Genomic DNA, 21,992 nt, shown 5'->3' on the forward strand with positions numbered 1-21,992 from the left:
GCCTTGAAGCCTTGTTGTTTATTGTTGATTCCAACTAACATCTTTAAATCTATCATTTCCTTGCATTTCTCACAGGCTGGATGAGTCACCACCTTCCATAACAATAGAAATTTGGCAATTTAATTCGTGCTTATGCACAAAACAAAAGCCATCTACACGCAGAAGGAAAAAATTATAAGAAACAGTGCCTCCCTTATAGAATTAGCTCCTTTTGTTTCATCCCTGCTTTCTGGAACACTTTCTCTAGTTTTTCCATGTTTTAAAAAAAAAACTCTAGAGTAAGTCTGGCTGTATTGTCTCTCCAGCTGCCACTTGCAGAATAAGCTTCAATCAGTACTTTATAAAAGAAGAGTCATGATTAATTAGAGCCTTCAATATTCATATTAGAACCCAGCTATTTCTGAAGAAGGATGGCTCTTTTGTTCCTTCTTTCTCTAATATATCACAGAGGGGACAGGCCCCATTGTCTGTGTCCACCGGAACACATCGCCGACACATCAGGGACGACTGGTGCAGCAGGTCAGCCAAGTAACACAAGAGACGCCTGATGAATTTTAAAACATGTGAGCCATAAATATAATCCGACCGGATGGAATAAGGCGGAGTGAAGTCTCCAGTACCCGTGTTAGCCTGAACCCCTGAGAAGGAGCAGTTAAGATGACAATTGAAACCACAGAGCAAATCCCAAAAGTGTTTGAATAAAAATTGGCCATCATGAAGAGTGCCATTGTAAGCATTTACCATTTGATGGATGTGATCTGCGAAAAAAAATCACACCCACCATGCTGTTTTCATTTAGAAAGTGAAGACAAGGTGAAGTTATTGCCATCTGTGTGTCTCTGCCACGGCCCAGCACAGGGCCTGTGGTAACCCTCAAGTCTTGGAGGTTGGGAGAGCAGAACTATAAGATTCTCCAGCCCTCGGGCCACAGCAAGTCCCGGTCAGCTGACTACAGATGAACTGGAACCACCTACGCACTAGGTGTTAGTAGGATCCTTGCGGAGAATCAAAGGGCAACTGCAGGGGCAGGGAGTGAGTTGAATTTGACTGAGATGGAAGAAATGCTCCTGGAGCTTCTCTCCAATCCATTGTCCACAGTGCCTCCCGAAGTGATGGTAGCAAATGTAAATATGTTCAAGCTGCTCTCCCTGCTGAAATCCTTCCGTGGTTCCCCACTGCCTACAGCATCACTTCCAACCCTTCTATGTCCCACAAACCCCTCAGAGCCTGGCTCTCGCCCACCTCCATTGCCTCCATTTTGGCTGCACCCTTCCATACAACCTTTACTCCATCCTTCCTGAGCTATGGGCCATTCCCCCCACCTAGGCACACTTCCTCTCCTCAACCTCTGAGCTTCAGCCCCAGCATCACCTCCTCTCGGAAGGCAGAGGCAGGCCACCACCTAGAGTGAGGTGGCTTCCCCTCCTCTGTGCTCCCATGGCACCCTAAATAGCCTCAGCCTGCTGCATGTCAGCCTTTGGATCGCTTGTCCTTCTCCCTCGCTAAAGCCTTCAAAGGCAGGGACTGCCTCTTATCTGTGCTTGTAACCCAGCCTGGACTGCTTGGCTGAAGGCAAATACTCAGTGTTTGATGAATGAAAGTGCAGTGTCTAAGGCCGCTCCATCTGGTTGCCCGCAGTGCTAGCCGGCCAGGAACTATGGTCCTACGCCAACAACGGGGTGTGGACTGTCCCTGTCAGACGGAACAAGTTTCCATGGGACCAGCAGCATCTAGCCAATGCCATTCATATCTTTAAATAGAAGCTCAACAGGGTGAGGCGGATCCAAGCTGGAGTTTTTTTGGAAGCAGTCACAAGTGATGACTTTGGGCTACAGATTAAAGAGAACATAGATAAAAGAAAGACACGGGTTGGGGTTTTTTTTTTTTTTCTTTATTATTAGAAATAAAAAAGGACCCTGCCTCAAAATGTGACAGGATGGCCTCCCCCTCTTATCATATTTCAAAACTAATCTACTCCCAGACAATCTGAAGAGGTTTCCTTCTCGTTACAAGGGGAAGGGGGTGTGGATTTTTGGTCAGCAGATTTATTGTTTCCAGATGTTTGTAGCTCTGGGATTTGCTAAAAGATTTCTGAGAGTAGTGGAGAGGCAGCGTCAGGGGGCAGGGTGACCAGAATGGAGAGAGAAAAAACAGAAAGCCACACAAGGAGGAGAAAGAACTTTTACAGTCATGGGGGAAAATAGCATCTTTTCAAACTGCCCAAAGGAAGGGGCTAGAGGCCTGTTGCTATTGCCAGATACTCTCACAAGAAACGCTTATATTTGCTTTTAAACTAAAAGGAGATCATTCTTTTCCTATTATCAACATCTATACGGTGGGTTCCTATGCCAGCAAAACAAAGACCATGCTTCTGAACCATCGTTGAGGTTTTCCCCTCCTGACAGTGTCAGAAGACACTCAGTCTCAGGGAACCCTCCACGCAGACGTTCCCTGTAAATATGATGTAAAATGTATGCAAAAATCCTTGCAGCACTTACAGAAAAAGAGCAACTCCTAAGGCTGGAAGTTCTATTGAAACTCTGTCCATTTGATTTATAGCAACATCTGGGACGTGAAAATATTTCAGAAGTAAAAGTGGCAGAAAGAGAAAGCTTGGGGAACATCCTGCTTTGAACTCATGAGATGCTGTCCTCTGATAGTGTATAGAAGGAACAGATAATGGATAGGCTTCCAGTGGGACTGCTCATGTTAGGAAGTATGGAACAAAAAAGACCTAAATGCAGAACTGTCTATACTGACTCAATCTCCCTGTAACAACAGTCTTTCTCCAAAACAAAAACATTTCCAAACCTATTGTGGATCTCATTACAATGAAATTCACACTATGAATCATTTAGGATATCAAGCACTTTTTTCCAGGTTTTTCCCATGCCATTCACTAGTCTAACAACAAGATATCCTTAGCAGATTATGGAAATAATAAATGAAGATAGGTAATAAATATAATCTTAATGTATAAAATGCTTCCAATATTCTTGATAACCAAAAGCTGGCAATTTAATCAAGATTCCACATATCTCAGTTAATTCATAAGACAAAGAATACTCTTCGTTTACTTTCACAAAAGTAAAATAAATAAAAAACACTACTTATTTTTTTCATTCAGCACGTCTGGGTTTGTAATGTGCAGAATTTTTTATACCCATAAAATCAGACTAAAATTAAAAGGTTAATGGGGCAAGCCTTTATTTTTTGTTCTTTTGCGACTTGCTTTTTCCTATCAAATTTTTCGAGTTGAGCCCTCTAAATCTGAGAGACCCCCAGAGGGTACATGTTAGTAAATATAGTAGACTGATGACCACTTTCCATGTGCTTGGTAATGGCTGATCTGCATGCTGTGCTAAATGTCTGCAGCCAGTGAGTTCTTCTCTAGTACTCGGCATGTTTTTGCTCACATCAGGTGAGGTAGATAGTGACCAAGAGCCAATTTCTTTGCAACTTTTATGTGACAATTAAATATTGCAGAAACTTTTGAAACCTAAGTGGGAGAAGAGAATTGCTATTACTATAAAAACTAAATTGAATGCTCTGGAAAGGCACGGAAAAGGAGCTGCTTAAAAAAACTGTAAAATTAGGTGTAGGTGAATTAACTCTAAAAGATTGCAGAGTAGGGCGGGACAGGAGAGTACTGAAAAAATCTAGAGAATTCTGCACTCAGGTTGGTTTGCCCTTCTCTAAAGAAACCCAAACTGGAAACTGCAGTTGATGCATTATGAGTGCTGTTTCTTACAAGACAGACCACATAGAATTCAACACTCCAAAACATAAAAAATTAATAGAAAGACTTGGAGTATGTCAAAAGATTGGCAAATAAAGACCCATTTATATATTTTAAGTCAAAATGTTTAAGGCATGTACTACCATTTTTAACAATTAAGTGGTCTTGATCAAGGTGGGTAAGTGGGCTTGCAATATGGTGGATGGAAAATGAAGGAGCCGTCCAGTGGAGCTGGGTATGAAAGAGATAGATAGACAGATCTGAGAAAACCTCCCTTGGCTCCTGTTCTCTGAAGATATCCAGGGTTAAAATAGATCAGAATTCATACACAGAATGGAGGGGATCTTCTAACTGATCATCTCAAAAATAAAACTACAGTGGAACTCAGAGCTAAGCCTGGCATTGCTAAGCCTTTATCAGCTTCATCTTCTTGGCATATGTCTAATACCACAGAAGAACTGGGGTTTCAGTAAGCAAACGTGAAGGCAAATGGACACCACCCTTAAAGCCCGAAGATTTCCTTACCAGCTCTCTCCCCATCTTTCAGTATCAAGAGCCTGACCTGGCCCTATCCCAGCCCACAGACTGCTATGTGAACACTGGGGGGGTTGCCCTTTACCTTCTGACGCTGCTGAATGTTGGCCACCGTGTCAGGCTGAAAGTCCAACTTGTCCGTGCGGCAGAGTTTCCAGTAGAGGATGACGACGATCACCATCACCACCAGCACTGGAATGACCACGCCCACAATGACCCAGAGGTTGCTGCTCTGAGACTCTGGGGACGGCCTCTTTACCCTGTCCACGGCTGCACACGAGGGAGAAAGGTCTTTCAGTAATTCGTCTGCACTCATTTGCTGGACAGCCCTCTGTGCAGTGACTGTGCCTTCTTCTATGAGAAACCTGGACAGTCCCTGTCATTTCAGCTCACGACAAATGATGACAGGAAACATGACACAGTAACAAACACAACACAGCATATTACATCTACAGTACGTAAGGAATCACAGTGACACACAGTGACACACACGACGTGTCTAAAGGAATGTGGCTAATTCAATGGCAAAGCTGCGTTAACTCCAGGTCTCCTGACTTCCAATTTATTGGGCCAACTCTCCCTAAATTCTCACCACAGGAAAGCTCCACACCAAAAATCAGAAATCCCAGTAAGTAGTCTGTAAGCACGTCCTTAATTTCCTCACCTATGTCTCTCCCTAAACCCTTGAAACATGGCTTTTAATCGACACTGCTTTACTTAAGGTATCAGTTGTCAATTTTAAATTACATTAAATCAAACTGACTCACTTTGAATCCACCATTCCCCACCCCTGCCTCAGCCCCCATCTTCCATGGCCTCATGACTATGCCTCAATCACTCTGTCCTCCTTAATTTCCTTCACCAGCTCCTTTCCCTAACCCTGCCTCTCAGGACCGACTGGAACCTCTCCTCTCCATTCCATGCTCATCCTCTCAAAGGACTCAGCTCCTCGAAAGCCGAGCTTCCAATTATCAGGCTCCAAAATCCAAAATGCCCCCTTCCTCATCCCTTCGGGCTGCTTCATAACAACCTTTCCCTGACAGCCCTCGTTTCCCCCTTACTGAGTTCTTTTGTTCTGATTGTCTTTGTCTTGCCAATGGCACCTTACTATTCTTTTAAAATTCATTTTATTACATAAATGTATCATCTTGATACACTATACTTTGCTCATTAATATGGTCATGACTTGAAGTCTTGTCTTTCGAATACATCTCAGTCTTCCTGGGCAGGGAGTAAGTTTTACGCTCTTTCCATATCCCATAATGGTTAACACATGCTATGGGATCAAAACGTTTCTGCTCAAAGATGTAACAATAAAAAAGATTCTTGGTACTGGTTTCAGTTTAGGTTTAGGCCCCTGAGAGAGTGACAAGAAAGGGGAGCAAGCACTCCAAAGCATATGGACTATGAAAGAAGCACAGATCAGAGAGCAGAGACTCTGTGGGAAATGGAAAAAGTGACAGCATTCAAAATTTATTTTTTAATGTGGCCCGAATATAGTTTATATATGGAGCTCATTTTGCATGAAAACAACTGACAATATAGAAAGAGGGACAGAATCACACTGATGAGCTCGGACAACTGGACACTCTTCTCAGTTCTAACCTAGTAACACCCTGTGAGAGGCACAGATTGATCAAATCAAGGCCCCGACACCGGGGTCCATGCAGAGCTGCTTGGGGCCGGCCTGGTGTTGGCTGAGGCTTCTGATCCCAGGATTGCTACCCCTGTGGTTTTTAGCGTGAAACTGAGGAATGAGGGTGCAAAGAGCAGATGGAAGCAGGCTTGAAGGTGCCTGTACCCTGTTGCAATTAATCTTTTTAAAAGGCAAAGTGCTTAGCTGGCGTGGGGCACCTCTCCTACAATCAGAAATGTCAAATGTAAAGAAACGTTAAGTAAATGCTTTGTTATTTTTTTCTCACTGCTTTGAAATAGAACACACTAACCTGCAATCATATCTCAAATACACAAACCACCAATGGTTATCTGCTTAAGCTCTCTCATCACCTTCTATAAAATGGAGGACAGGTGCCTATTAGGCCTCATCCTGGTTAGTTTCCAGGGACAAGTATAGATTTCACAAAGGATCTTCCACTATTGAGGATTATTTTGAAGCTGTCATTTTTTAAAACTGCCTTTGCCTCCTATGTATTATTCCCTATAAAGAGTTTTTCAATATTCTCCGACGCTCAATTCCTTCTAAACGTTTACTTATCCCTGTACTACTGGGAGCAAGCATCACCAAGCTCTTACAAGACTGCTCTATGGATCGTAAAGGAAAAACATCCACATTAAAACAGCAGTCTGATTCAGAAAGATATATTTAGAGAAATACACTCTTCTGTGCCTCTCCTTTTCTTCATTTTAAATACCCAAAATCTGTGAGTTGGAAAAAAAGAGCAGACATTGCTAGGGGGCAGGAGCCTAGTATCTTCCAACAATAATAAAGAAATATCAAAAAACCTCTTTCTAAATTGTGGAGTGGTGTGAGGTTAGGGTGGGAGAGAAACAGGATTGAAAAGAGTAAGGATCAAGGACTTCTTTGTGTTAAAAGACCCAGAAGGAAGCCAGTAAATGCTGAGGGCGCCTCCCAGCTTCCTGTGTGACTCACTGTTCCCACCAACGTTCAAAATATGACATACAAGATTTGGGAATAAATACAGAGAAAACAGGTTATTTTACCTGTTTTTAAATTTTTTAAAACTGAAATAGTACAGGAGTAGGGAAAAAAATATTAAAGCTAACTTAAGCTACTAGAACTCACTATAACACCATGAATACAAAATGCTAGGTAGGAAAAACAGCAGTGAAGGCTACAACTACGAGCAATTGAATTAAAGAAGGTCTTGGCAAACGGATTTTAACTGACATCTGATACACGGGCCACTTAATAATAAGGGCTTAAGACGTAAATCTACCATCCACACACAAGAGTGCTTTAAATTCAGAGTTCACTGTCAGAAAAAGACTGGAGTTTCACGTCAGCACAGCGCAGACTGTGGGTCAAGCCTCAGGCACTTACGTTGGGCAACAGCGCCTTGAATTCGGTAACCCAAGATAATGGCTGCTCTCTGGACATCTATCTTGTTGATCAGGTCTGAAGACTTGACTGCACTGAGTCTTTCTCCATCTTGATCCTCCACAAAGTAGATGAGCTGCACGGGATTGTCATCTCCCTCCAGCCTTGACACATTTACCACCTGGAAGATAGCAGAAACCATTAGCATCTCAGAAGCTCACGTTTCCAGATGTCCTTTCTTAGGGCACTCAGTCTTGACTATGTTATTCAGGATTTATTACAACTCTCAGAATAAGCTCCTTACACCATTCTGGGTCCCAGAATCACCATGATGCTGTCTGGATGGGAAGAGGGACAGTTAAAATGAAAGTTCCTCTGTGTGGAATAATGAATGACCTTTGTCTTGCTCAGTCTTCTCTGAGTCAAAGGGCCAAGTAGGATACACAGAACATAGGATTGCCAAGTCCAGGAGTCTAGAATTGCTATCATCCAACTCCATCTGTCGTGAGAGGGTACTGCTGTCCTAGCATCGACCATAAGGGTCAGATACATCCCTGGTTCTCCAAAACTGTTAATGGTTCTGTCCAATCCCCTCTTGAATCTATTAGCATTTTCTCCTTGTTCCTCTAGGGCAGGGTTTCTCAACCTTGGCACTATTGTCATTTGGTCCAGATAATTCTTTGATGTAGGGGGCTGTCCTGTGCATTGTAGGATGTTTAGCAGCATCCCTGCCCTCTACTCACTAGATACCAGTAGCACCGGCCCACCCTCCTTTGCCAGTTGTGAGAACCAAAAATGTCTCCAGATACTGCCAAATGTGACCTGGGGGGCAAAATCACCCCCGGGTGAGAGCCACTGTTGTCACAATAATAAATCTTATAAGTTCTTTAATATCCGGCTCTCAATAATGGATAGATCACAGAGTTAGAGAAGCAATGAAGAAACAGCAGATTTGAACCACACGATAGATCAAATGGACCTAACAAACATTTACAGAACAGTCCATCCAACAGCAGCAGAATACATATTCTTCCCACAGCAAAAGAGGGAAAGCTGCGCTTTCTCTGCACAGCAAAAGAAACAATCAACAAAATGAAAAGGCAACCTGTGGAATGGGAAAAAATATTTGCAAATCATATATCTGATAAAGGGTTTATACCTAAAATATATAAGAAACTCATAAAACTCAACAGCAAAAAAACAAACAATCCAATTTAAAAATGGCAGAGGACTTGAATAGACATTTTTCCAAAGAAGATATACAAATGGCCAGCAGGTACATGAAAAGATACTCAACATCACTAATCATCAGGGAAATGCAAATCAAAACCACAAGAGATATCACCTCACACCTGTTAGAATGACTATGAGCAAAAAGACAAGAGATAAGTGCTAGTGAGGATGTGGAGAAAAGGGAACCCTTGTGCACTGTTAGTGGGAATGCAAATTGGTACAGCCATTATAGAAAACAGTTTGGAGGTTCCTCAAAAAATTAAAAAATAGAACTACCATATGATCCAGCAATCCCACTTCTGGGTATATATATGAAGGAAATGAAATCAGTATCTTAGAGGGATATCCGTACACCACTCTTCACTGCAGCATTATTTATAATAGCCAAAACATAGAAACAACCTAAGTGTGCATCTATGGATAAATGGATAAAGAAAATGCAATGTGTGTGTGTGTGTGTATACATATATATATATACACATAATGGAATATTATTCAGCCATAAAAAGAAGGAAATCTTGCCATTTGCAACACAGATGGACCCTGAAGGCCTTATGCTAAGTGAAATAAGTCAGACAGAGAAAGATAAATACTGTATGGTCTCACTTATACGTGGAATCTTAAAAAACCAAACTCAGAAACAGAGAGTAGACTGGTGGTTGCCAGGGGCAAGGGGGTCGGGGGGAAGGGTGAAGGTGGTCAAGGGTACAAACTTTCAATTATGAGATAAGTAAGTTCTGGGGATCTAATGCACAGCATGGTGAGCACAGTTAACAATATTGTATTGTACCCTTGAAAGTTGCTAAGAGACAGTAGATCTTAAAATTTCTCACGGCAAAAAAAAAATAAAAAAGATAACTGTGAGCAATGGATGTGTTAACCAACCTTAGTGTGGTAGTAATTTAGAAATATATGCTTATACCCAGTTATGACACTGTACACCTTAAACTTACGCAGTGTTATATGGCAATTATATCTCAATCAAATTGGGGGCAAAAATCTCAAATTCATAATCTGCTGGGTCACATAGTACTTTGATTTGTCCCCAAATCTCTCTCTCTGGTGTTAGGGTAGCCCTTTCACATTAATACTCCAGAATCCAGTACACTTGATACATCACAGTTTTGCATAAATACAGCTTTCTATTTTGTTATTTCCCTTAATGATATGCAACAATTTTATTGCCCTTTTAGATTTGAGCAAAACGCTAGACTGATGTTCTGAGAAAATGATCAACAATGACTCAGGGCCCTCTGTTTCATACACACAATTTGAATTTTTGATCTCTGCACTTGCCATTGGCAAAACGCAACTGCTATTTTTCTACCCACGCGTATGGATTTGTAATACTGCCTTGTGCTCTGGACACGGCGGCTAGACTCCTTCTTCACCAGTGGAAACTTTTGGCAAATCAACAATTTCATGATTTCACAGTGAATGCCTTCCTCCAGACCATGTTTAAGATCCTTAACAACACAGGTCCAAACTCTCATCCTTGGAGAAACTGTTCTTTATTCCTCTCCACCCTGAGAAGGGCTCACTTGTCCTGTCCTTTGCTTGTTCTCTGACCACTTCTGTTCCCTAACCACCTTCTCCCTCCCCCTGAACAGTGCAATAGTTATTAATTTTTTATTAGCCTTTAGAATGGAATACTATCAAAAGGCTACTGAAAAGCAAGTAGATTATATCCACCTGTCCCTCTACCTATGTGCCTATTTCTTCCATTGAGAAGTTCTGATAAATTTTAGAAGCATGGTTTCTTCTTGCAGAACCATATACCCAAATATCCAGTGGTAGCCACCTTGATTAACGATTCCACAAGCTTGTCCAATCTGAAAGTAACAGTCAATAAAATCTAATTCCAACATCCTTTTTAGATGACTGTTATCAGATTCATATCTGGAATCCATACAACCATGGTATGATGGAGTCATCACTGTGGGCAACATTTTCAGTTGCATTTTTAAAATTATTTTCTGATTAAAATCACATGTTCAGGGGCCAGCCCGGTGGCGTAGTGATTAAGTTTGCACACTCTGCTTCAGCAGCCCAGGGTTCACAGGTGTAGATCCCGGGCACAGACCTGGCACCGCTTGTCAAGCCACATTGTGGTGGCATCCCACATAAAATAGAGGAAGACTGGCACAGATGTTAGCTCAGCGACAATCTTCATCATAAAAAAAAATCACATGCTCACTATAGAAATTATACGCTCATTGGAGAAATTTTTAAAAACACGAAAAAACATATCAAGAACAAAATAAAAATCACTCGCAGTGCAACCAACCAAAGAAAATCATTGTAAACATTTTGGTGTATTTCCTTCCATTATTTTTTTCATGAGCTTTATATTAATATTTGGATTATATGGCATACATTCTTTTGTAGCCTCTCTCTCCTTGAACGTTTTTCTATATCTCCCACTAATTAAAAAAATACTGGCTGCATAATATTCCAAAATATATAAGGATTCACTATAATTTATTTACCGATCTCCCAAGTGCTGGGCATTTAGGTTGTTTCAATACTTCCACTTTTACAAATTATGTTTGACAAAGAGTCCTGCGTTGTGGACATAAGTCCTTGTCCACACCTTCATGTTTGGCCACCCAAAGGCAGAAGAGGAGCTGGGCACGGTCTCTAAGTAATCCATCTGATGGCACCGTCAGCCTGGGGTGGCTTGGTTAATTTTCACAAATTCAATATTCCTACCTCAGGGAGCTTTCCTATCTAATTTAGCACCTCATTATGTACTCTTATGGTGCTCCACAACTGTTTTATGTGCATAAATTAACCTCCGCCCAGACCTTGAGCTCTATGAAGACACGGCTGCTGAATAAGTCAAAGCTTTTACAATTCATTTGTATTGTTTGCTTTATCCTTATTTGTTTCATATTACTCTCAATTTTTTATCAGTTTTGAGATTTCTCTATATTCTACTGTATCTGCTAAAGGAACTATTTTGGAAACTTAACAACCACCTTTCCCGGAGGGGAAACAGAACAATGCTTACAAGGGGAAACTCGGTAAAGGAGTTGAGCGACAATGATGCCAGATCCAGGCAAAGTGCCATGCTCCCCACCCAGGGTCAGTTCTGCACCTTTCTCTCTAATGCCTCTAAACCACCAGCCTCTCTGCCCCTGCCCTCAGGGCTTCACCCTGGTTTCCTGTCTCTGAAATGCCATAGCTCTAAATATCCCACTTTCCTAGCTCTACAAGTCAGCAGTTGGTAAAGAAAAGAATCCAAAATAACATAATGCACCTTGAGATGGGAATAAACCACAGCCCCACCTCCAACTCTCTGAGGACGTGCACTTTAAAATGGGTCACTTTCCAATTCAAACAAATCTGTCATGTGTAACCTTTCTGCCGGTTGACAAGGGGAAGAAGATTTTGGGTAATATGAGACAATCGAGGCTGGGCGAGATGGGAAGGATGCAACGCTAGAATAGAGGGCAGAAAATTTGCCTCTTTCTGATCTCTTACGGTCGCTTTCAGCTGAATGATTAATCTCTGTGATGGTATCAATAATACCATTCCATTAAAACTGACTACATTTTTGGTATTAAAGACTACATTTTGAAAAATAAGGCCACCCAATGGTAGGGCAACCCAGTGACATGATTCTTTTGCTGTGCTGCCACAAGGTCTATTGTAGCACCGACCACTCACTAAGGACTTGGTAAATATTTGTCCAGACTCTAGTTGAACTGAAATGCTGCCACATTCAATTGCTACCTAATAGAGCAATCAGTCAAAATCATCATTTTCTCCCGGCATTTCCCACTTGCGTGAGAATACAGCACATTTTTAGACGGCTCTCTCTCTCCATCCCTCCTCCTTTGACCTTCTTAGAATACCTGCACCACGCTGTTCCCGGCAGTGACGGTGGCCCTTCTCCACATCCGCCTTCTGGTAGAAACCTCACTGAGCAGCTGGGCCAGTTTGCGCTCCATCTCAGCTTGAAACACTTCATTCTGGAGCTGCTTCTCAACGACGCCCAGGAGGACTACATTGAAGATGAAACACACAGGCCCCAGAACAAGTTAGTGGTGGAGGAAAAAAGGGGGTGTGCATAAGAGAAATTAACATAGGATTACCATAAAATGCCAGTCCCTAGAGAGGAGAGTGGACATGAACAGGGTGGAGGAGAGTCCAGCAGGTGTAGCTCATGGGTCTTATATACGATTCCAAGCTCCAAGTGTAATGCAGACCGGTGGCTAGAAGCCCAGGAGTGCAGGAGCTGTGGAGCTAAGAGCTCCCACACAAGACCAAATGCCTTGTCTGCACTTATTTCAAAACTTCTGGGAATGGTTTGAGTTCATATCTTATCTTGACTCAAGACCTGGACTCATAAACTGACTGGATATAAGGGTGCCTATCTTCAGACATCTGCTATAAACAAGATTATCTAAAAAGACAATCGGATTGTCAGAGTGGTAAAGGAGAAAAAAGCATGCACTTTTCAGCCAAAACTGTTCAAATCCCCTCTGAAACAGGACCAGGGGCAAATAACTGCTACAAAAATTATCTGGAAATGGGGCCACTGTGCCATGCAAAGAGGTGGGGCCTTTATGTGGGACGTTGTATGTTAAGTAAGGGGAACTTGCAGGGTATGGCACCGTGTAAATGGTGACTATCACCCCTTTATGTGTCTCCTCCCCACAACCAGTTACTCACCGTGCCGCTTACGCGCTGGGCACCCGGTGGGCATGTGACTGTCTCTCACACTTTTGTGTACCAGGTTAGAAAGCCTTTATCGGCGATGCCATAGCTGTAAATATCTGACCTAGGCCTGCAAGACTTTAAAAAGAGCTTCCTATTTGCTCACTGAGCTACCTTATTTGTCCTTATAAACCAAAAAAGAGATTCTGGCTTTCGAACCTCACTCTGTTCTGGGTCAGAAGATTGTCAATTCCTGTTAGAATTTGGCCTGGACTTGATGTATGAATTTTAAAGAAAGCCGATCCTTTTTGTCCCACAACTCAGTGGGACACATTCCCACAGCCAAATTTGAATCCCTTTCTCATTCATTCTTAGTCAAGAATTTAAGGTACATTTTGCCCTGAATTTAGGGTTCAGAAGCAGGAAAGGCAGTATCATTCTCAATACACCCACATAGACTTCTTAGGCTTACAGTTCCCAAAATGCTATGTAAGTTAAACATACCTGTTCTCACCCAAGAGGACTTCAACAACTGAGATAAGTTGAGCTGTGGGTACTGGAAGGCTATAAAAGGGAAAGGATTAGGGAAGGAGAAAAATCTGTAAAATCTCGTTTGCAACAATCAGAAAGTAAGCGTTCTAGGGAGGGCTGAGTACGTCACAACAGTGCCTTTCCCACACTATTTAGTGCCACATATGGAAGAGCAAAATGCCAGATCGGTGTGAAGGCATGGACAGAAAGCGGTTTCTGAGCACGAGTCTCAAGGAGAAAGAGGGAGAAAAAGAAAGGACTTGCTGGAGCGACATCATGGGACACTGCTTCACGGTGATCCCCCACATGTTCCCCTTGAAATGTCACTGTTCCAGAGCAGTGAGTTTTCACACTCTGTTCCCCCAGAACGCTAGCATTTCCCAGCAATGACTCATGGTAAAGTGACCCATGTCCTGCTTGTCTGGGACGGTCCCAGCAGACCGCTGTTGTCCAGCATACTTATTATTTTATGCATACCTGCACTGTACATAACTGAAAGTTACTATTTGTAAATAACAATTTTACCTGTCTACTTTTGCATTTTACAAGTTATTCTTTTTCATTTAATTAACAGTACACTAAAATAGATTAAGAATCAACAGACCATTTGGCTGTTACATTTTGAAAAAGAATTTGATTTTTTTTTGCCTGACCGCAACTCTGGAATCTACTGTTTTTTGAAGTAAACATTCCCCCCACCCCCACCCTACTCCACTGCACCGTGACTAATTGCTTCACCCAGGAAGAAAGGCTTTATTTGCTTTCATTTATTATTCTTCTTTAAAGTGTACATGCAGTAAAATTCACTCTTTCTGGTACACAGTTTTATGGGTTTTGACAAATGCATAGGGTCCTGGAACCACCACCACAATAAAGATACAGAACAGTCCCATCGCTCCCCCGAAATTGCCTTCTGCTACCCTTCTGAGGTCTAGCCTTCCTCCCACCCTTCATGCCTGGCAACCACAGATCTGTTCTCTGTCCTCTGGTTTCACCTTTTCCAGAACTGGTGTTGTCTTTAACTCTGCCCCTTTATTCTCAAAAGAGAAGAATAAGGTGGTAAGGGCCGGTGGCTGAGGAGAGGAAGGCTTTGGAGACCCACCCTGGCTTGAGTCGAGAAGCTCCAATTTGATCTGATTTATATTCTGGGTTTCACCCAAATATTTCATTTGAACGAGAGAGGTCCACCAACGAAAACACTCGCGGCCCCTTTCCCAGTGCTTCACAGGAGAGCAGTACTCACGCTCGGCGATCTGTAGCACCGGGTATCCCAGATAGAAGCTGAACTCCACCACGCTCAAGTTCCTGAGCAGCTCGCTCACTTCCGACCCATTCAGAAACCCCTGCGAGCCTTTCACAGCAAAGACGATGTTCACTGGGCCCCGCCGAGGAGCCACCCTTGAAGAACCCACGGTGATATTCAAGATCTGAAAGAAGGAAGTTGGAATAAGCTTCTAAAATAGATTAAAACATTCAGTTAAAAGCTTGACTATGATTTCCCTCTCACAATTTCTCTCATTGATTGTTTTTAAAAGGATGTGACGGTTTCAAAGGAACTAACTGGTTTACAACCTGGTTCCCTTTTGCAATACTTTAAATTCTCCATTTACTGAAAATGCTTTTTCACTTAGTGATGAACCGAGCACCTGTATTCATAATCCCTCCCCTCCCTCCCGCCCCAAATCCCACTGAAATTACAATCAGCTGAACAAAGGAGAATAAATCCACGACAGCACTGAGAATGGAAGAAAACCAGAGATCGTGTCAAATTTCTGGAAGATGGAGAGAGGATGGGATCACACTGATAAAAACCAGAACTGAGGGAACCGAGACCCAAAACATACACGGGCACAGACAGCAGTAGAGCTGAAAGCCATTCTCCCCAGGGGCCCTGGAGAGGCTCCATGGCAGAGATGGCAGGAACTAGACCAACAGTAGGCTCCAGAACACTATCAGTATAATTAAAGACTGTGTGCCACAGAGCAGAGTTAACCACCTCCCTTTTCTTTCCTTTCTAACTGCCACACCCAGGCCAACACAGAGGTGCCAGCAGCAGCCACATCTTCACCAGAATAGCCCAAAGAACTGCTCCCTAAAGAAAATAAGCTCCCTGTCAGAGAGGGCTAAGAGACCTACTGTGGGTTTGCCCCTAAGCAGGCAGGTGGGTAGAGACCAAGATAACTCCAGTGCATGAAGAGAGAAAGAAGGAAAGAAAAAGCAGCATTGCCATGAAAATTCCACTAAAGTGCTCCATCTCCAGGGAACAACTTCCTTATCTTACACTGGGGGCAGGAGGTCCAAGTCTGCCTGTCTCTGACCACACACAGCCCCAAGAGAGAAGCCCACCAGCCATATTCTCTGCCCAGTACTCAGTGTTCCAATGACTTCTCCTATCAGGAGGCAGGTCTGATATAAACACAGACTCCACAGCTGAAGGGGAAGCTCAACAAGCTGCGCAAACTAACCACCTGCTTCTTCATTCTAACGACAACCAACCAACCGCCTCCAGATATTTACAGAAAACTGACAGCACGAAAGCAAAGGACCAAGATCAACACAGAACAATGGTTGCAGAGAAAACAGAGATAACAGGAAATGGAATACAACTTTTTAAAACTTCTAAATAATGTCTTCGGAGACTTTCAAAGTGATTCTGCATCCTTATTCAAGATAATCCTGCATCGTTACAGAAAGATTGCGATGAAAAAGGAGCAAAGAACAATGAAAACAAATGATGGCTAAAAGAAAATTCAATAGAGGGTCTGAATAACATAATGGACACAGCTGAAGACAATTAATGGCTTGGAGGACAAAGTTTACAAAATCTGTAAAAATAGGGAATTAAAAAAAAAGAGATGGAAAATATAAGAAAAAAATAAGAAACCCAGAAGGTGACTCCAGGAGTACCAAAATCTATTTAACATGAATTCCAGAAAGAAAGAACAAAGAATAGGAAGGAAAAAATATCAAAGAAAAACAAAAACATCAGCAGTTTGCACACAATACACACAAAGCCTGTTCTTTGATCAGTAGCTATAGTCTCTGTCTTTAGAGTGAAGCACAGCATTTCATGGGATTCCATAATACGAAACACTAGGGTATTTAGGCATTCCCCACATTGGGTATTTAGGTTGATACAGTTCCTTTCTAGAACATTCCTGAATTTCCTGCATGTGGTCATCTCTCTTCAGCTCACCACATCTGAGCTCTCGGGTTACCCTGCCCTCCCCCCACCACCTTCAAATACGCTCACCCTACTCATGCTCTGTGGACTTGATGCCATGGAAAGAGATCACCCTGACCCAGGTGAACTGAATTTCTTCCACTGGAGGGAATTAGTAACAGTTAAGTGTGTCTTAAATGAAACTAGCTCCTCTTTAAAGGATAAAGCATCTTGCTCTGCATTCAGTGCTATTCTCACCTGCACCGTGAGGTTGTACGTCCCCTGGTGGTGTTTTCTCACTTCAGAGAGAGCTACCATCAGGCCTTTCTCAATGCGCTGGGTGAAGTTGCAGAAGCCAGTATCCACACTCTGAGGCACAAACTGAAGTACTGAAAGAAGGAGAGCAATCAGTGCCATGAACCAGGCATTTCTTTAGTATTAAGGAATGAGGAGAGGGGAAAACAATATCTAAATCAACTAATTCATCCATAGTACAGGATTAACTACTACCATGCATTATTTATATATACATAACATGGAAATGCAGAAAGCCAACTCTGCACCAAATGAATAGATGCAATGTGATGGTGACGTCATCATTTTTAAATGGAGACATACCTAAGAAAACAATTTGAGCATCCAAAGATGCAACTAACTAAAACATTTCAAATATATATAAATCCATTGGAGATGAATTCTTACGTATTTATGGATGAAATGACCTGTTATCTGCTACTGCTTTAAAACACTCTAACTTCCTCAAAAAACGTTGTGAGGGATAGATGAAACAAAATTAGGAAAATGTTGATAATCTTTTAAGCTTAGTGATGGGCATATGTGGGCTAAATATGTTACTTTCTCTACTTTTGCATGTCTGAAAACATTTATAATAAAAAATTTAAAATAATATTAAGGAATTGCTGTTAATTTTAGGGGTATGATAATGGTACTGTGCACAGATGCATATGCGTGTACATATGCACATATATATGTATTGTGTATATATATGCATACATGCGTGTGTGTGGGTCTACGTATGCATATACAGGCGGGGTGTATGTATTTATTGAATAATCTTCATCTTTTAGAGGCATAGGCTGAAATATTTATGAATGACACGGTGCCATATCAAAATAACATGAGAGGAGGGAATGTAGATGAGCATATAGATGTAAAAAGAACTGGCCAGGAGTTGAAAATTGTTGAAGTCATACAATGTTGAAGCCATACAATGGGGGTTCATTAAACTATTCTATGTGCTTTTGCATATGCTGGAAATTTTCCATAAAGTTTTTTGAAAATTTAAATACATTTTTTTAAATCATCCCCCAATTTTTTAAAAACATAAAAAAGAAAATGTGATTCTATTTACAAATCAAAACAACTATGCTCATTTTTCTCACCTGTTTGGACTTGGAACCTGGACTCTGGCACAAGGAAGGAAGGTTTCACAGCCAGGATTAAAGGAGTTTGGTCACGTACAAGTTTACTATTTATAAGTACATTTATGACTGATATTGCCGTGTAAACAAAAGGACCAGATGTTACCAGAAAAGTGAAATCAGCGAATAGTTCATAAACCTATGAAAGCAAAAAATACGAAAGACAATCATTATCAAATTTGAGAGTACCAAAATTCAAACTTAAAAACAGCTGTATTGTGTAGAAAAATAATAAAGTAAGGTAAAAAAATAAATAGGTAGTTTTGAATGAAGGGGTACTGTTACACAGATAATTCAAATTTTACTTTAGTTATTCCTTTTACACATCTGCCAACCTTCTCGAAAACAGCAGCAAATTACAAGAGCAAGGACAGGAAAGAAGGACAGCCAATAACATGAACTGAATAACGAGTTACGGAGAATTCAAAGTGTTTATCGTATCTAACCCACATACAAAGGGGCACTTCTCTGCTGAGCAGTGCTGTCCAAAAGAAATTTGTGAGCCACATAAGCAATTTTAACATTTCTAATAGCCATATTAAAAAGCATAAAAAGAAGCTAACCCAATATATATGAAATATCATTTCAATGGGTAGTCAATGCAAAAAATTATTAGCGAGATATTTTACATTCCTTTTCTCACTAAGTCTGAAATCCGGTGTGTATTTGGCACTTACAGCACACCTCAGTTTGGAAGAGCCCCATTTCACGTGCTCCATAGCCACATGTGGCTCGTGGCCCCGTTTGGGGTGGTGCAGGTCTAGAGTGTGGCTGTCTGAGCTCAGCCGGGAGGGGAGGCACTAGCTCGGGGTCCACTACAAAACGTCCGGAAATCTATCCCTATCCCACTGAATGTGGAGAAACACGCAGACGGACTCACTCCAAAGTCTAATTTAACTCTAATCCAACTCCTTTCACGTAAATCAAGGGAAGCAAAATCATTAGGTCTTCACCCCAAACTCTAGGCTAAGAGCCCCTTTGTTCCAACTCTGCTAACACATCCCTCTCATTGACTAAACCTGGCCTCGTGTGGGGTCGGGAAGGGCTTCCCTGAAGAAGTGATGTTTGAGTGGAGATCCAAAGATGAGCAAGGGTTCACTAAGAGAAGGGAGGGAAGGAGAATGCTCCACTACCATTAGAAACTGCCTTCAACCCAGGCTCCCGAGTCAGACCCCCCCGCCCGGGGACCCACCTTGAGCTCCACGGCACGATTGAAGTGAATCCTCAACACCTCTTTGATGGATGTGATGATGTACTCCTGCACGGCTCTTCTGGCCAGCACTACGAGGCAAAGCCAACCAGCAAACGCAGTTTAGTGTCACGAGTAATGCAGACATCACACTTCTGGACCCCGGAGCAGAGCCTGTGCTGGGCCCAAGCATGTCAGCAGCTCCCAAAATCATTTTTTAAAATAAGAACCAGAGTTGGAAAGAACAGAGGAAGAGGAGTGCATCTTGAAGGTACCAGGTGCTAAGAGAACCCTCGACTCTCTTTGCCGCGGTGGTTGAGACCAGGAATCAGTGGCTGTGGCCCAGCCAGGGGACAGAGAGCATGGAGTTCTCATTTTCATCTGGGCAAAGACCAGGTTTTCCCTTGGCTATGCCCCTAATGGTAAAATACAAGGTTTTAAAAACTGTCAGCAGTAATATTTTAAAAGGCCTTCAGACGTTACTCAAGAAAACTAGATGACGTCTTCCTCTGTAAAATGAGGTTTCCTACCCCAACTTTTCACCATAGCAAGTGAAGGGTTTTCACCACCAATAAGGGGAAAAAAAAGATTTTCACAATTCCTACGTATTAACCTTTTACATAGGAAATATTTTTTATAACAAAATCTAGCTATGTTTAATTTTCCTTCCACACCTAACACATTCTATTTAAAAATCTGCAATAAGTAAGGATGTTTTCAGTGTTCGGGAAGCATGTCCTGCTCCCCTTTCTTTTCCCTATTATTTTTTCTTTCCTCTTCCATTAACTTCTCACAATGCAGAATCAAAATACACTTGATATTATTATTTGGTTTTCCATTTCCTGTTCTGAATTTTTTAAACTGGAGACAGAATCACTCTGTAACTTTCATTCTTTTAAAAAACAAGTGTTTGTTACGTTTGACTGTTTTCTTTACTGATCAGTGACCTTGATATTAAAAGTAAGGAGGGACTTCTTTAGTTCACGAGACCATTAGAAGAGATCAGGGCCCCTGACCCCCTTGCTGAGTCACGCCAGCAGCCAACTCGGCTCGGGCCACACGGGCTCCAAGTGGACCAGACTGCAGTTCACATTTTAAAGGGAAAGATAAAAATGAGTGGGAAGGAAAAGAAAGGGAAAAGGGACAGGGAGGGAGGGAGGGGGAAAAAGGGGAGGCAGGGAGGGAAGGAAGGAAAGGTCTGAAGAGCTAAACTTGGGGAAAGTAGAGGAGAATGGAAAGTCAGAGACAGGAAACCCTAAAGAGGGAAGGAGGAAGCACATATCGTAAGTAGCCCCTCCGGCTAAAGGAATCGCTCAGGACAACCATCCAACAGTCACTCTAAATAGGCCCGTGGCCCCTAACGTTACCTCCACCTTCTCTAGTTAATTGGGGTGAGAGCTAAAACCGCAGCAAGCTCAAATCCAAATAAAGATTCTAAACGAGGTGATATTCGCTCTGGGCCAAAAATATCAATGAGAGCAAAACAGCCTCATCTCCACTGAAAAAGGCAATATAACAGTATGAATACTTACGCACAAACCTATTTACTAAAACCATCAAAGTATACATTCACAATGCGTGAATTTTACCCCAAAAAGTTATTAGAAATACATGGATCCCTAAAAAACGGCACCAAATTCATTAAATGTATGTCTTATATGAAAGTTGATCATTGCTTTATATATATGCTGATATTCTTCCAGATACTTCTAAAATGGTTTCTAATTATTTGCAGAAAAATTCTAAAAGACGCATTACAATTATAAGTGTCATAAGTATCATGGGATTCCAGAGATAAAGAAACTTTCAGTAGTTCTTTAATAAGCTTCTGGTAACTGATCACTTTGTAGCTATTATGTAATAATTTTGTGGGAAGGAAGAAAAGTATCGTGTCTATGAGAAACTCTTTTCTCTCTCCTCTGCACTACTTTAATCCTGCAGACGAAGGTTCACCACTTTGTCCCAACCTCATTTCCTAGCATAACTACCTCTCCTCCCATGACACAGTCTAATCCAGCCAAGCTGAACATCCTTGGGCCATCGAACTTCTCCACCTGTGTTCATACCCTCCACCTGGAGAACACTTCCCTCTGTCTCCAGATAACAGCCTTCTACTCATCTTTAACGTGCACCTCCAATTCACGTCCTTCCAGACCCATCCCCGATCATCCCAAATAGTCACTCTTACAGAACTCTGCATCAACCATTCTCATCACAGCTACCAGGAAGACATGGCAGCACCTGCCCTTCTGGACTCTAAGCTCCTTGAGGGATGGGACCATGTCATTCATCTGGATGTCCCTTAAAGCTTCTAAAAGCACCTCACACATACCCAGTGCTCAGTAATTACCTGTCACGTGAATTGACAAGTGGTTCCTTATTTGAGGGAGCGACAGAGCTAGGAGAGCAAAAGCTTCAGCTGCTCCCAACCACCTCAGAGGGTGGTAGCACCACCACGGTGAGCAGAGGATCCTTGG

At 42.1% G+C, this 21,992-nt stretch overlaps 1 protein-coding gene across 1 annotated transcript in view; it reads right to left on the reverse strand.

Moving 5' to 3' along the window:
* The window catches only part of KIAA1549 (KIAA1549 ortholog), a 122,765-nt gene that overhangs the window by 45,260 nt on the left and 55,513 nt on the right, over nt 1–21,992 (reverse strand). Inside the window, exons 4-11 of the mRNA XM_070517287.1 lie at nt 19,519–19,607; nt 18,288–18,465; nt 17,143–17,273; nt 14,965–15,148; nt 13,695–13,754; nt 12,386–12,534; nt 7,296–7,473; nt 4,359–4,543 (exon numbers count right to left, since the gene is read on the reverse strand). Coding sequence (XP_070373388.1) covers nt 4,359–4,543; nt 7,296–7,473; nt 12,386–12,534; nt 13,695–13,754; nt 14,965–15,148; nt 17,143–17,273; nt 18,288–18,465; nt 19,519–19,607 — 1,154 coding nt within the window. The remainder of the gene's footprint in view (nt 1–4,358; nt 4,544–7,295; nt 7,474–12,385; nt 12,535–13,694; nt 13,755–14,964; nt 15,149–17,142; nt 17,274–18,287; nt 18,466–19,518; nt 19,608–21,992) is intronic.

Source organism: Equus asinus, chromosome 1 (genome assembly GCF_041296235.1).
Source record: "Equus asinus isolate D_3611 breed Donkey chromosome 1, EquAss-T2T_v2, whole genome shotgun sequence".
NCBI lineage: Eukaryota > Metazoa > Chordata > Mammalia > Perissodactyla > Equidae > Equus > Equus asinus.